At 51.4% G+C, this 15,473-nt stretch overlaps 1 protein-coding gene across 15 annotated transcripts in view; it reads right to left on the bottom strand.

Moving 5' to 3' along the window:
• Positions 1 to 3,750: 3,750 nt before the first annotated feature.
• The window catches only part of MAST4 (microtubule associated serine/threonine kinase family member 4), a 508,313-nt gene continuing 496,590 nt past the window's right edge, over positions 3,751 to 15,473 (bottom strand). For all 15 annotated transcript variants that reach the window (XM_084880866.1, XM_084880860.1, XM_084880867.1 and 12 more), the window contains 3 exons: positions 13,238 to 13,374; positions 10,832 to 11,013; positions 3,751 to 10,510 (listed from right to left, as the gene is read on the bottom strand). In XM_084880866.1, the coding sequence (XP_084736992.1) occupies positions 6,258 to 10,510; positions 10,832 to 11,013; positions 13,238 to 13,374 (4,572 nt within the window). In that variant the 3' untranslated portion in view covers positions 3,751 to 6,257. The remainder of the gene's footprint in view (positions 10,511 to 10,831; positions 11,014 to 13,237; positions 13,375 to 15,473) is intronic.

Below are 15,473 nucleotides of genomic sequence, written 5' to 3'. Positions count from 1 at the left end.
ATCATCCATCCATCTTTTTCTTCTCCCTTCACATTGGTGCATGGGCTTTCCAAGCAGCTTGCACCTCCCTTTTCCTCTTACTCTTGTCCTTGGGAATAACCTGATATCCAACAATAGATCAATGGTTAAATAAATAGGGAATACTCTGAACAAATGGGGAGACATTCTATGTCCTTAGGTGGGATTACATTATAAACATGTTGATCCTACTAGAAAATAGAGAAATACAAGTTAAAATGAGATAAAGTTTTGTTTCAATTATCCTGCAAAAAGAGAAAGCTGGGTAATAGTGCAGGGGTGGGTGGGGAGCATAAGAACTGCATGAACTGCTTATGGTTAAAGACTGGAGCAGCCACTGAGACCTCACAGCAATAATTAGCCAAATTAAATTCATGATCCACAAATCCTGTTGAGGGTATATAAGAAAGTGTCACATTTCCAAAAGGATATTCAGTGCAGCACTATTTATGGAGAAGGGAGTTCCAATTTGAGTGTTCATCACTAGGAAAATGGACAGGTAGAATGTGGAAGACACCCACCATGGGATATAACAAAGTCGTTAGTAGCAATGAATTCAGTACGGCTATAGCAGCGTAACTGAATCTTAAACACATAGTGTTGGGGGAAGTCATTGAGGGGAAGTGACCGCCAGTTGACCCACAAGCTGTACCCTGGCAATGGAAGGGCCTCACCCCCTTCCCTGTCCTTAGAATGTATACTGTGCCCAGAGGTCCCACAGTGGAAGCCATGTTCAAGGACACAGCCCAAGAAAGAAAGGTGTGGTTGAGACCATCTGGGCAGTATGTATAATATGACTGACCCCAATTAAGACCTCTATATAAACTTTTAACATTCTGGCAGGAAGTTGAGAAGATCTACTCTCGTGTGGCCGCCCAAGACAAGTCTTGTTTGAATGCTCTCTTGCTTATTAAAACTGCTACGTACCAGTCTGGAGTGGTCTGCCTCGTCCTTTGGTCTCTCCTTGCCCTCTGAGTATGGGGGCCAGTTTGCAAACCAACATACAGGGCTTGATGGAAAAACAAACCCAAAGTGACATGTTAACATGAATATTTCTATAAATTAAAACCACATGCACACAAAACAAAAATACCTATGTTTTTTAAGAACACAAAAATATCATCCATTTGACATGGTTGCCTATGGAGTGGGAGGAGGAGATGGGAGTGTAGGGATCAATGAAATGAACCTTGGTATGAGCCAAGGTCGATGTGCCAAGAACTGAGGAGTAGGATGACCTCAATCATTTGCCCCTGAGCTTCTCTACTGCATGTGTGCACACGAAAAGCACGAATATGGCACATCCATAACAGGAAATGCCATATAGCCATTGCATGTAATATTTCAGGCCTGCATTTATAGACATCAAAACATAGTTGTGATTTAATACTAAGCAAAAGAGCAGGTTACCAAACACGCCGTCTCTTATTTCACTTTTTTTAGAAAAATAAAAAAATCTGTGAGTGGGAGAATGACAGGGCTGATGGGATTTCAGTGATTCAAAGGTTTTTCTTCTTCCTTTTCTGTATTGCTAATTTGCCTTCAATAGCTATGCACTATGCAATAAAGAATAAAAGGTTTTCTTTTAAAGACTATTTATGCTTTTATACAAGTACAGAATAATAAAGAGGTCACTGGCTGTGAGAGTTTACTGGTACCAAAAGGTGACTTCTCTCTAAGGTTTTGGTTTCCAATGTGCACGGTCAGGCTCCAGCTTTAGGAGCCACTCTCTCCTTTTCCTCGAGGTCAGAGGGAGCCCCACTTATTCTAAGGCTGCCCACTTAACGGGCCAGAGAGCTGGGACCCGCATTACGGATGGCTCCGAGTTTAGGGATGAGGATGGGTGTCCACAGGAACTGTTCTTGGTCCCAACAGGAGTACATCTGTCTCCAGCCCAGGAAAGCCACTTCCGCCCAGCAGTTTACAGTGTGTGTGCTCTGAAGGGAAAGCTTCCAGGCAAAGGTTTAGACAGGTCAGGGCTGGCGGCCTCGATGAAGCCAGCCTGACAGGAAGTGTTGGAATCCGCAGCTGCTGGCTTCAGGCCACGCAGACTCTTCCTCCTTTGTCTCCCGACTGCTGACAGCCATCCCCAGGCAGCGCTTAACGACACCTGTTCAGGGCTTTCCGCTTACCATTCATCAACTTTTTGTAAAGCTGTTTGGGGTAACACAGAGTAACCAAATGCAACAGATCTTTCCCTTCCCACATCTGAGCAGACTTGACTGGCATGTAACGGGGCGTTCGGGGAACTGCAGTCTTGGGAGCAAAGCCCCTTTTTGAAGTGCTTGCCTGCATCCAAGTATCGGAACTGACAGCCCGCAGCCAGCCCGTGACATTAGGAAACGGCGCTCTTGTCTTTCGGAGCGCGCGGTGCTGGGATCTGTGAGATGTCTTCCTCCGAGGGCTGTGCTGACGACTCCAGGCTAGAGTTGAAGTTGAACCTGGGCCACACTGACTGACATTCAAACAGCCATGAAACGAGATTCAACAAAGCTGTGGTCATACTATAGAAGGTATGTTCAGTATGAACCAGGGTTTGAGGTAGAATAAGAGAGGGGCACCAAATGCCTGCGTGGAGGAATGAATTAAAATGGGGTGAGGAAGAAGACATCTATAAGTGTCAACAATTTAAAAAAAAAACAAAAAAACAAACAAACATGATAGGAGGGAAGTTAAATTTGAGAACTGCCCTACCACTGAGTTCCCTAATGCTAGGCCTATACTGAAGGAAGCATATTTCTGTAGTTAATACAACAACACTTTTTTATGTTGCCTTTGTGAACTGAAAATCCTAGATGGGAAATTGCCTACTGATTAATTTAGAACAAATAGCAACCTTGGCTCATGATTTCCCACCAATCATCACATTCATAATTTTGCACCAAAAATTCAGTTGCTGAATTTTTTTTCAGCATGTAAAGAAAGATGAAGTGGTGTACCTCATTCCCAGAGGTCCCTGGATTTGAATTAAATTACGTGACATCTGGCAATGCTTAGAAAGGTCAAGAGCTTTCGGACCAGAAACAAACTATATTTTAATCCAACCTCTTTACAGGCTGTACGTTAAGAAATCACATAGCTCGTCTGGGTCTGTTTCCTCACCCGTAAAAATGGGGGGCCACCAGCATCTGGTCGAAGGATTGTGTTGGGGTTCAAATGAGATGGTTGATGAAAATCATCAATTTGGCCCAGTACTAAGCACACATATATTATCTATGTCTTTGTGTGTGTGTGTGTGTGTGTGTGTATAATCTAATATATATATAATTCTATCATCTATCTATCTATTATAGGTAGACAGTAAGTGTTGGCTTGCTTCTTTCCTTCCTGATGGCTTCAATGGTTTTTCATTATGAGGAGACAGGAGGCAAGAAAAAGAAAGATGAGAGGACAAATGGTGATCAGTGGAGCAAGGTTCTGGGAGACTCGAGGGAGGTGGTGTCACTGAGAAAGGACATCTTTTCCTGAGACTGTAGGGAGATGGTGAGAGTGGCAGCTGAGGAGTTTTGCAGGCAAGGAAGAAGGTTGAAAACAGGACCCAGTAAAGGAGACTTAATCTTGAAGAATAGAATGTTTGTGTAAGTTAAAAAAAAAAAAAAATGGCAAACCTTTCCGCTCAACAAAAAGCGATCTGCAAAAACCCATAATTTCCATAATATAGTTATAGTCAGTACCATTTTAGAGATAGTCTATATGTGTGTACATGTAAAAAAATCACACCTTATTAGCCATTATCTTTTCATGCTAAATTTTTATTTCAATGTTATGCGACTGCATAAGTATAAATATTTCAATATACAACAATTAGGACATCCATAGGGAGTTTCTTAGAGAAAATAAGACTGCAAACACTTTATTGCACAGATCCTAACAAACGTTAAGCTGGTAAATCTATCGCTGGGAGCACTACCGGGGGCACATCTTACAATCACAGGAGACGGACCAGAGGGAACACAGGAGGGTTTCTACCAGCTGACCGGAGAGGTTACCAACAACAGACAGTTACCACATGAATGCAACCGAAGTACTCCTTACGCATCCAAAACGCAAAAGCATTATTTGGCAAAAATGATAATACACTATACAAAATATACACAGATATGTTGTCTGTAAACAAGCACCTAGTTGTGCTTTAAAGGAAACTGGACAGTTAAGAAGCAACGGCTGTAAACCATGAACTGCCTCCCCGACAGCCCTGTCTTGATGTCTGAGTGCAGAAGCCGTGGGTTATGACAACCAACAAACACAGATGTGAATTATAAATGTTGAGACCACTTTTGAAATATTTGTTTCTTCTACAACTTCACAAAGGCATGATGGGGAATGGATAGAATTATGTGGGAAAAGATGGGGCAAGGAGACTTTTTCTACTCTCTCTTTTTTCTTTTGTCATTGCCAACTCCTTTTACAGTGAAGGACAACCACGTTAGTTAAATTATGCCTTTGTTTTTGGAGCCGAGTTTACAGCCCTGATAAAGGATTTACAATCCACAGAGCCATAGGTTGATGCTGTGCTTAGATGAAGAATTTTATAGCCTAAAGATACTAAGACATCCCCGAGGGGGTTTGGGTGCTGAGTTAGTATTCATTGGTATTTTTTTTTTTCCTCTTTCAAAAACAAAACAAACATTCCTGCTATGGATCCCAAGCATCTTATAAATACTTATCTGTGTGTATTTTCCTCTTAGTACTTAGTGCCTTAGTACTTATGTCAGCAGGTGCCATCTTACAATACGATACAAACCACCAGGAAAACGACAACGGAAAACAAACAGAAAAACCCCTTCAGTACTAAAATGATTGGACAACTTCTACATATTCCATGGTATACAAAATTTAAATAAGGCTTAGCAAAAGTAAAAAGGACAGTCACATTCAAACACCAAATAGCTCCAACAGGTCTTTTTGTTACAAAAATGCTGCTCTTTATTAATACAGTCTTTTTTTTTTTTTTTTTTTTTTTTTGCATACAAATAAAGAGATCATGTTATGAAATGTATGGAGCTACTCAATGCATCCGAAATGAATGTGAAACCCAGGAACTTGCTAAAAACAGCAAGCTTCATCTACAACGTAAGGCCCCAGCTATGTATTAAAAGGTATCTCGATGTCCTGATTACTTCTTAATATATACGCTGTGATGCCAAAATCTACCCCCCCCCCCTTCCTTTCCGCCAAAAAGCAAATTTAAAACCTCTCCCAATGCCTGATGCTCAACCAAGTAAAACTCAACCTAAGCCCTGGCTGTGTGCAGCCAAGTTAATATTCCTTTTTGTCTGAGAGCAGAGCTGGTGCAGGACAACAAAATGTGTGCTTCTTAGGACTCACAGCAGAAAGGCCTGAGTTGAAGAGCAGGAGCAGGAGAAAATGCAGGAGCACAGACATCAAGATCACGTGTGTTTATAGACCCCGCTCTACCCGGGGCGAAGACCCGACACACACAGCCACAGACGAGGACGGCTGGCCTTCAGACAGGCGGACCCAGGAGCGAAATGCCCACTGGGATGACCGTGACATGAACATGGCTAGCTCCAGGGTCTGGCCCCTTCCTGATGGAGGAGGGTTCTAAGTGCAGCAGTTAGAGAACTTCTTGCTTTGGATCTGGAAACACAGGCGGCCAGACACAATCCTATCAACATCTCTGGCTACAAATGCACATAAGAACTCACAAGCTACGGTAGGTAGGGCTTTCTTGCATTGTTACCTCTACTTAGGATGGTTTAACTTAGGAACGTGTAGCCTCGAAAGAGTCTCTCAAACCACAGACAAACACATGTGGTGGATGCGCATAGACATGGACATGGGTGGATCTCTACTTTCACATACATAGGTTTTAACCATTTGCTTCATTACTACACATCATGATAAGTGGTAGAGCAAAAATCTTAATTTTTTTTTAAAAGAAAAGCTGTCATAAATGACACAATCAGCAGCAAGGTTATAGACTCTACATCCCAAACCCAACACATGGCCAGATATTTACAGGGAAAATCCTTTTCAACAACCCTCGGCTGCGAAGGCGTTTATTTCGTCTTGTTCACACACTATCTGGTAACAGCGCTCCCGGTGACCATGGGGCAGGCATTTGGAAGAGGTCCCTTTCTGTCCACTTCTCTCCCTCTCCCCTCCTCCTGCGGAGAGACTCCAGGCTCGGCCTGCGATGCTCCCACAGTGCTGGTTTCCAAAGGTAGTCAGGACTCCGTGACACGTTCCGGGCGGGTCCCCCTGGGTCTGCCCCCTTAGGAGGCCTTTTTGTGAGGGCTGCTCCGCAAGCTCTCTTTCCCCCGCCTCTGCCGGACCCCAGAGTCCTTCTCGGAAGGGAGGGCGGCCACGGGGCGGTCTGTGCCCGGCGCGGGGGACGGCTTGGTCACCTCTCTGCCCGCATTCTGCTTCCTGGTCTGAGGCTGGGCCGGGGCCGGCTCTCTCTCTTTGGTTTCTCCTGGGGGGGCAGTTACTGAGAGGGCCCTGTCCCGGGGCCCGGTGCCCCATGCCGTGGTTGGGTTGGGGTGCTGTAACTCCACCGTGATGGAGGAGCTCCTGAAGGAGGGCAGGGAGTCGCTCTTTGTCATGTGGCTCCCAGCATCCCCCCCAGATGGGGGTTTCCTCTGGTCCCTGCAGCTGGGGGCTGTGGGCTCAGCCCTGGCCCCACTGGCCTTGGCAGAGGCGGGGTCGCTGCCGGCCGCAGGGGCCTCCCGAGCTCCGGGCCGGGCCTCGGGAAAGCTGGAGGAGGTGCTCAGACACTTCTCCGGGAGGGTGGCGGGCCGGAAGGAGCTCTGCCCGATGGCCGAGGGCGACCGCTTCATGCCACCAGGCTTGCCTGGCTCAGGTGGTGGCTTCTGGGCACTGAGGCCTTTCCCCTTGGCGTCTGGCGGGCCCTTTGCCCCGGCCCCCGCCGGCCTCTCCGTGCCCCTTGGCCTGGCCTCGCTCTGTGTTGGGGGCAGGCTGGCCTCCAGCTTCCTGCCGTCCGTCGTCGGACCATAAAGTGCTTCCATGCATTTCTTCCCTTCGGGCTTCCTGTCTGTGGCGGTGGTGGCCAGGGGACTGGGGCTCTTGTCCGTCTGTCTGCACGGCGGGGGGCCGTCTCTCACAGTGGGCGGTTTGGGGTGCTTTGGAGACAGGTTTAGCTTCTCGCTGACGGTTGGGAGTTTCTGGTCCGCAGAGGCACCGGCCCCGGAGTGTGCTTGCCGGGGTGGATGCACAGGCTTCTCCGGCGCCTCCAGGGCACACCCGCCGTCCGTGGGCTGCAGTTTGGTGTTCAGGGGACCCCCTTTGGGGGGCAGGGAGCCTGAAGGCCCACTTCCTGCCTGGCCGGTCACAGGGCTGGCTGTGTTCTGGGAACCCAGGAGGGCAGGGTTCACATTCGACACTCCCTTCCCGCTGCCCTTCCCGTCTTGGCTGGGGCCGCTGGGAGGCTGTGTGCCAGGCTCTCTGGCTACCGCAGCCCCAATGCCCAGCCTCTGAGAGGCCAGGGGACGGTCTGGATGCTTGGACTTTGCAGGGCTCGGGTCAGGGGCAGGCCCAGGCTTGAGGCTGCTCTCACCACGCACAGCCGAGAACCTGGGTGGGTCCGGGAGGCCCAGGCTGGGCTCTGCGGCCCAGGGCTTGGTGCCCAGCTCTCTGCCTGAGGAAGGGCTGGGCGTGCTGCAGGGCTGCCGGGCCGGGCCGGGCGGGTCCTTGGTGCCCAGCTCTCTGCCTGGGGAGGGGCCGGGTGTGCCACAGGGCTGCCGGGCCGGGCCGGGCGGGTCCTTGGTGCCCAGCTCTCTGCCTGAGGAAGGGCTGGGCGTGCCGCAGGGCTGCCGGGCCGGGCCGGGCGGGTCCTTGGTGCCCAGCTCTCTGCCTGAGGAAGGGCTGGGCGTGCCGCAGGGCTGCCGGGCCGGGCCAGGAGGGTCCTTGGTGCCCAGCTCTCTGCCTGGGGAGGGGTCGGGTGTGCCACAGGGCTGCCGGGCCGGGCCGGGCGGGTCCTTGGTGCCCAGCTCTCTGCCTGGGGAGGGGCCGGGTGTGCCACAGGGCTGCAGGGCCAGGCCGGGCGGGTCCTTGGTGACCGGTGGGGGCTGAGAGCCGCTGCTGAGCCGTGGCTGCAGCTGTTCTTTCCTCTCTGGTTCCCGGGGCTCATCTCTCTGCAAAGAAGGGAAACTGCGGAGCTTATCACTCTTCCCGCCCTCGGGGGGCTGCAGAGACTGCCTGGCAGGAGGGGCTTCCGATGTGGGTTGCAGGATGCTCCTTCCCTTGCTCGGCTCCCGCTCACAAGGCGTCCCCGTGCCCACGGGGGGCAGAAAGGGGTCCTTGGCCAGCGGCCTCACCTCCTCCCGGCCATCCCGGTGGCTCGGTTTCCCCCAAGGGCCCCGGGCCTTCTCCGTGGCCAGGGCCTGTGTGTGGACGTCTGAGCGGGCTCCTCCCCCGGACGGCAGATTTCTGTGGTCACTGGTTTTAGCAGCTTGTGGAGAACTCGGCTCCGGGGCAGGGTCTCTGCAGACGGCGGCCCTTGCGGCCTGCGGCTCTGTTCTGGCCGTGGAAGGGCCCCTCTCCGACGGCTCCCTCCCACCCGGCTTCTCCCGGGAGGGGACACCTTCGGGCGGGGGCGGGCCAGGGGCCCTGGATGGGTGGGTGCCACGCAGGGCCTGCCCCGGGGAGGGCAGGCCTTTGGTGTTGGAGCTGGAGCCGGGGTCTTGGCGTGCACTGGGCCCGCCCTCTCTCCGCTGGGGATCGTTTTCGGCGTCTGCGGCGGGGCTCCTGGTGGCCTGGGAGATGTCCCTGCCCGGCTTCAGCGCCAGGTCAGGCGGGGGAGCCGACGGTGAACTCTGGAGGCCACGGCTGGGGGGCAGGAACCGAGGCTCCAGCAGGTAGGATTTGCTCACCTTGAAGCCAGCAGGGGGCGACTCCCGCTGGCCAGCAGCGTCACCCTTCTTGCCATCGCTGGGGAGGGCGGGCGGCACGGTGGGCCCCAGGGCACCTCCGGGGCCGGAGCTCGGCGAGGGTCCGGGAGAAGGCAGCTCCGTCTTGGAGGCCTGAGGTCCGGACAGGAGAGCGATGTCCAGCGTGCCCTCGATGGGCTTCAGGCAGGACACGGACCTCCCTTCCAGCTTGTACTCGGAGGGGCTTTTCCGGACGGGGGGCTCGGGAGCCGCCGGGCCCGGCTTCTCTGCCCCACCGTCCCCCCAGCCGGCCAGGGCCTTGAGCGGGACGAACACCACACCGCCCATCGGAACCGCGGGGGCACCGCTGCCGAACGGCCGGCCCTCGGGGGCCGGCGCCTCCTGCTGCCCGCCCGCGGGCCGGACCGCGCTCCCGGTGGCCGCGCACTCATGGGCGCCGGCTGGCACCTTGGGCTTGAGCACCAGACAGAGGCTGTCGTCTTTGTCGTCCAGGGACACTTTCTTCCGGAGGTAGTCCACGCCGGCCAGCTTGCCGTCGAACTTTTCGCACCGGAGACCCTCCTTGGCCGGGGGAGCCTTGTCTAGGGCCTCCCCCCTCCCGGAGGTGGGCCTGTCGCTGGAGGGACCGAGGCCGTCGGGAAGGGCGCTGGGCGCAGAGGCCGGTTTGCAGTCACCGGCGCCCTGGCTGAGGTCCACGGGGGCCTGGCCACGGCCAGCGGCTGCCCCGCCCGAGGTGCCCACCGGCTTGTGGAGGGCGCCCTTCAGCAGGCCGCCCGGGCCCGGGGCCTCCTGCACGGCTGCTCTGTTCTCCAAAGGACCGGGCCTCTCCGGAGCCTTCGGGTACATCTTCTTCTCCCTCTCCTCCAGCCTCCCCGCGGCGCGGTTTTCCGAATCGGCGCCCAGTGTGGCGTGGGCCTTGGGGTGGGGCTCCGGTTTCTCGGGGAGGAGGCCGTTGGGCTTCTTCGCCACCACCTTGGCCTTCAGCTTGTCGCGGTCCAGGTCCTCCACGGACTCCTGGCGGCCCAGCTTGCGGGGGGCGGGCCGCTTCAGGCAGCCTTGCTCCACGGGCCTGGCCCGGCTCAGGGCCGGCGTGTCGCAGGTGGCGGAGGCCTCCTCCAGGCTCTGCAGGGCGGCCTCCCTCGGGGACGGCTCCCGCGGCGGCGCCTCCTCCTGGGTCACCTCCAGGCTGTGCTTGCGGGAGCACAGGAGCTTCTTGTCGCCCCCGTAGGCCGGGGACAGCTTCTCCTCCGACTGCACGCGCTTGAGCAGCGGGGACCGCGGCGGCTCGGCGCTCTTGGGCCTCACGATGTGCCGGACGATGGTGGGAGGGGAGTGCATCTTGCCGGGAAAGGCTTGGGCCATCTTGGCGCTGCCCAGCGGGGGCCCCAGCAGAGGGGACGGAGAGCGCTGCGGGGAGGTGGGCTGTGGCGTCGGGGAGGGGGTCCGGGCCAGCGGGGACAGCGGGATGTTGCCGGCGGACTTACGCCGTCCGGACCGGTAGCGCTGGCCGCTGAGCTTGGGGGCCAGGCCGTGGAGCGTGCTGGGCCGGATGTGTCCCGAGCCCGCGGGCGAGTTGGGGGCACTGGAACTTGGGGAGCTGCTCTGCGAGGAGTTAGTCCCTGGGGGTAGAAAACAGGACGCTGTGAGCAACTGGCCACCTTCCCTCTCTTTCCCGCCCTTCAGCCCAAACTGCTTCAGGGGAGGTCAGGTCAAGGTCAGCAAGCTGTCTCAGCATCCAACGCTGATGAACGGATGCTTTTTGGATAAACCTCCCTACACTAAGTTCTAACCCAACACTTCCTGTCTGATCTTAATGGTCCGAAGAGTCCTATCTTATGACCTCCGGCCTGGAATAATCCTCAGGGGTTTTGGGATTTAAGATGGTGACTTTGGCCTCCTCTCAACTCTCCCTTGCGGTCCAGGCCAGGAGACTCACTCACCGGATGGGAAGTCGGGGGTGGAGCGGTAGCTGGGTGTGGGGGATCGGGGAGACAGGCTGTGCGTGGGGGACCCCGGGAGGCTCTCCCCCGACGACAGCGATCGGTTCAAGCAGGAGAAACTTCGGCTGGTGTGCAGCAGAGGAGAAGGCTGCTTCGCTAGTTTTTTGAAAAGGGACCTCCTCCTAGAGTGAAAACGAGAGAAAATGGATCAGATTCTATGCCCAGAGCCGCTCCTGCCTCCCCACAATTCCTGCGTTCCAGTCACACTTCTGTGCCGGAGACGGGATATGATGGCAGATCCTATTAAAGAGTAGGACCCCACTGTGCAATCAAAAATATTTTGAGGACTTAGAAAGGAAGATAGTACATAATAGAAGCTCTCTGAATTCCAGACACTTTAAGATGAGCTGGGGAAATACATTAAGTATATATCCATCTATTTACTTGTCAGGTTTATGAGGAGGGTGTTCTTTGCCTGAAGGCTTCTGAGTATGTGTCCCCCCGATGCTGACACCATTTCATTAAGAGATAATACCCAGTAAGTCTCTGGAGGAAAAAAATCATCTCGGATACAGAATTCTTTAATGGTGACACCCTGGGCAGAGGCTTATCTGTGAGGGGATGTTTGCTGGGCTTATCCCATTGTGGGCTCCTGCCTATTCCTAATGACAGTGCGGGCTGTGCATTTCCATAGAAAAGCCGGGAAAGGTGAACGGAAGCTTATCCTATCAGCGGGGCAGCAGACGCCACGCTGCAGCAGAAGCAAATGTGTACTCAGTGCTCAGCCAGCACAGCCTGGAGCAGAAGGGGCAGCCCCCCACGGCCCAGAGGTGCAGGCAGCTGTCCAGGCCTCCCCACCCTCTGGCAAGCCCGACCCACCCCAGGGAGTGTAAGCAAGAAGGGCAAACACTGCTACCCCCGGAAACAATGACCTCTGTATGGCATACAGCACAAACAAAATAAAAGGCACACAAGAAAGGGAGGATCTCAGAACGTATGTGTTGTGCTATGTGTGTGTGTGTGTGTGTGTGTGTGTGTGTGTGTAATTTTAATAAAAGTAATGAGGGCACGTGGGTTAAAAAGCCAAACCTTTTTATACTAGTAAATGTATAATGAAAAAATAAGAACCCCTTCCTCTGCCTTTGTTTGCCCCCTCTCCAGAGACCAGGAGTGTGTCTTCTCCCATCTCATCAGTCTGCACATGGCTAAGCAGCGTGTTTACGTGCTTATGGTACTTTCTCGTGTTTCAGGCTCAGAAAGTACCTGTTGCTGTCCTACCACAGAAGATGAGAACTAACCTCTTCCACAACCCCCTTCCACCTTCTGGCCCATTACACTTCCCCTTTTTTATTCCTCTCATTAGATACATAAAAAATTTTGGTTTAAAAAAAAAGGCTGGTGTCTTCTTTATGTTATAAGCATTGTTCACAGCAGGGCGCTGGAAAGCTGAGTTCCATTTCCTTTCCCGGACAGCTTTGTCTTTCCAGGGGTTGGTGAGCATGCCTTTCACACTGGCCTTTTCCTTCTACATTTCTGTCACAAAAGCCCTCAGACTATGATCAGACACAGCAGATCCAGGAGGGGAGCGGAGAGCTGCTGCGGCGTCCTGCCGGGAGCACCCCGACAGCTACCCGGCAGGGACCGTCCCCCCAGGAACGGCTGCCGCATCGTGCATACGGCACAGAGCGGAACCCACGATGCCTCCAGTCAGCCCCCGGTCGCCGGGCCAGGTTTTCAGTCAGTAAGACAGACAGAGCCCTTTTACTTCTAGGCTTATTTGGATGCCCTTAAGATATAGTTATTTCAGAATACCTGGCATCGAAAAAACACCAGCCCTTTTTAGATAGTGCAACAGGCATTATTAGATGTAGATTTAATGTTAAGAAGTGCCTGAGGGTCCCGTTCCTCAAATCCAGCTCACGTGGAACGAAGCCCAGAGGCTCAGGAAATACCCAAGGGCTTCTCAGAGCTCTCACACATGAGCTAAGCAGGGGTCCTCAAACTTTTTAAAGTGGGGGCCAGATCACGGTCCCTCAGAGAGCTGGAGGGCCGGACTACATGAACTACTAATTCCTACTGTAACACCTCGGCTGCGCTCACTGCCCAAAAAACCTGGCGGGCCGGATCAGACTCCTCTGCGGGCCGCATGTGGCCCGCAGGCCGTAGTTTGAAGACCCCTGAGCTAAAGCAACATGAATCCCAACGGTTATGTTTACAACATAGCTATGTAAACTTTTCCACCATGAGAAATAATGCTATTATGAATATGAACTTTCATGTATAACTGTATGTGAACCCCAGCATAAAAACCGCTCATCTATAGCATGTAAATTAAGTAGGGATTAACTCTCCTCCCACGTGGGTATCCACGGAACTCCCAGAGAAGAACACACTGCCTGAACTAACCGTTCCAGACTCTCTTTCTTCTTCGATTTCTTGCTCCGCCTCACCATCCGGCTCTTATAGCTGTTTCTCCTGGCTGGTCCCGTCTTGATTGATGTGTTCTCAAACGGGGTCGTAGTGATTGACACCTTATTCCCACTCTATTAAAAAAAAAAAAAAAGGTGGTGTTATAGGGAAACGCTATAATAAAACAAGATGAGAACAGAGAAAGGAGGTTCAAACACAAAGATACATAAGGACATACACACAAAAGGACTCCGTTTCTAAATGACCCTTTAAGCAGCCAAGTCCTGGAGAATGCCAACTGCGTGGAGGCACAGTGGAAGGTTTCCTTAAGAGGGCGGGCTCTGATCTGAGTTCAAATACGAGCTCTGGGACCTGAGCGGGCTGCTCCTCCTCCCTCGCCTCCACTGCCTGGGTCACACCTTCTCCCAGGGCTCCTCTGAGGACCACATGAAGGACAGAGTGGGTAGAGCCTTCAGCCCCACTGTGACACCCGGAACAGCTCTATAAATAAGCAGCGCCATCCATATGGATGAAGCATAAATAATGTGCCCAGAGGCTGTCTCCTCGGTTGATTTACTTTTCTTTTCTCTCATGTTTGTGTTTTTCCTTTGACCTAGAAATCAAAGACTAACAAAAATGAAAGAGACTTATTTTTTTCATTATTTTAAAAGGTTCCTTTTCTATCACCATAAAACCTGTCAGCTTGCAGAGCTGGAAAGTTTGTGCCAGTGAGCAGCCTCTCTCCGCCCAGGCACGTGTGGTGAGGTCATCCCATGGGCCTCGTGCCCTTTCACCCAGTCCTGGGCAGGGGCTTCATAAAATATTTAAAACTTGCCCTGACCTGTTTGGCTCAGTGGATAGAGCGTTGGCCTGCGGACTCAAGGGTCCCAGGTTCAAATCCCATCAAGGGCATGTACCTTGGTTGCGGGCACATCCCAGTATAGAGTGTGCAGGAGGCAGCTGAATGATGTTTCTCTCTCATCGATGTTTCTAACTTTCTATCCCGCCTCTTCCACTCTGTAAAATATCAATAAAATATATTTTTAAAAATATTTAAATCTTAAATTATTCTAACATCTAGTTTTATGGTGTTTTTTTTTTTTCATTTCACATTATAAAACTTTGCTTTCATCACTGAATATTTAAGAATGTATTAAATTGGCTATATCATAATATTCTGTGATGAAATATTCTGTGAGATGGGTGGATCAAAATTAAACTATCTTACCACTGCTACTGCCTTCTACTTTTCAATTTATGTAAGAATTGAAATAAATGTCCTCATCTGTATATCACTGTCCTAACCTCTGACATTTTCCTTTTACTGGGCAATTAGACTCCAGGCACCGAATCACGCGGCCTATCCGAACTTCTTAAAGACCGCCATGCAGACGGGTACACTATTTCCCAGAGAGCGCATGCCAGTTCACACTCTCGCCAGCAGCACTCGGGTACCTATCTGACCACAGGCCTGTCAGAACTGAATATTAACGCAATTTACCAATTTTATAGGAAGAAGTTATGTTAAGTTTTAATCTTCATTCCTTGACAATTAACAGGTTGAATGTTGTGTCATTGATCTTGGTCATCTGTGTCTCTTTAGGAAATCTTTTGTTCATAACTTACATCTAATTTAGTATTTGAGAGTCTTAGTATTTTGTTATTGATTTTAGAGTTGTTTTTTTTTTTCTTAAGGTATTATATGTGTACTTATCTTACCAACTCCCAGAGTTCTTTATGTAGTTAAGAATATATGAATCTCATACCTAATGCCATAATTATAAAACTGTTTTATGGAAATGGATTTGAAATTGAATGAGAAAACATTATTTTTCATTATCAAAGAATAAATTATATATTTTGTATGCAAATGACAAAATTTTAAAAATAAACCTTTAACTGATAGTAGAGACTGGCATTCTATTTATATTTAAATGGAAAATTCTTGTACGTATGAAAGGTCTGACAATGAAGGTTGTTTGGGGTGGGGTATTCCTTCTCTTCACAAACTGAGTAAAAGCATACTAAGAATTTGTGTTTTCCTATGCCTCAGGTGAAGGAAAAGGGCAAACATGTAGAGTTTGGAGCTTATCTTTCATGGCAGTGCTTCCAATATTTCTCCACACTCACACACAGAGCGGACACATCTGGCCATTTGATCACTAGGGTGTTCTGTTGTATGGGCTACCAAATCCAGTCTATCCTTTCCTATCATAATCAACGTAGACTTTTA

The sequence above is a fragment of the Pipistrellus hanaki genome (assembly GCF_964339955.1).
Source record: "Pipistrellus hanaki genome assembly, chromosome: 4".
In the NCBI taxonomy this organism is placed as follows: domain Eukaryota; kingdom Metazoa; phylum Chordata; class Mammalia; order Chiroptera; family Vespertilionidae; genus Pipistrellus; species Pipistrellus hanaki.
The sequence above is the reverse complement of the archived record's forward strand: the minus strand, read 5'-3'. Positions and strand labels throughout refer to the sequence as shown.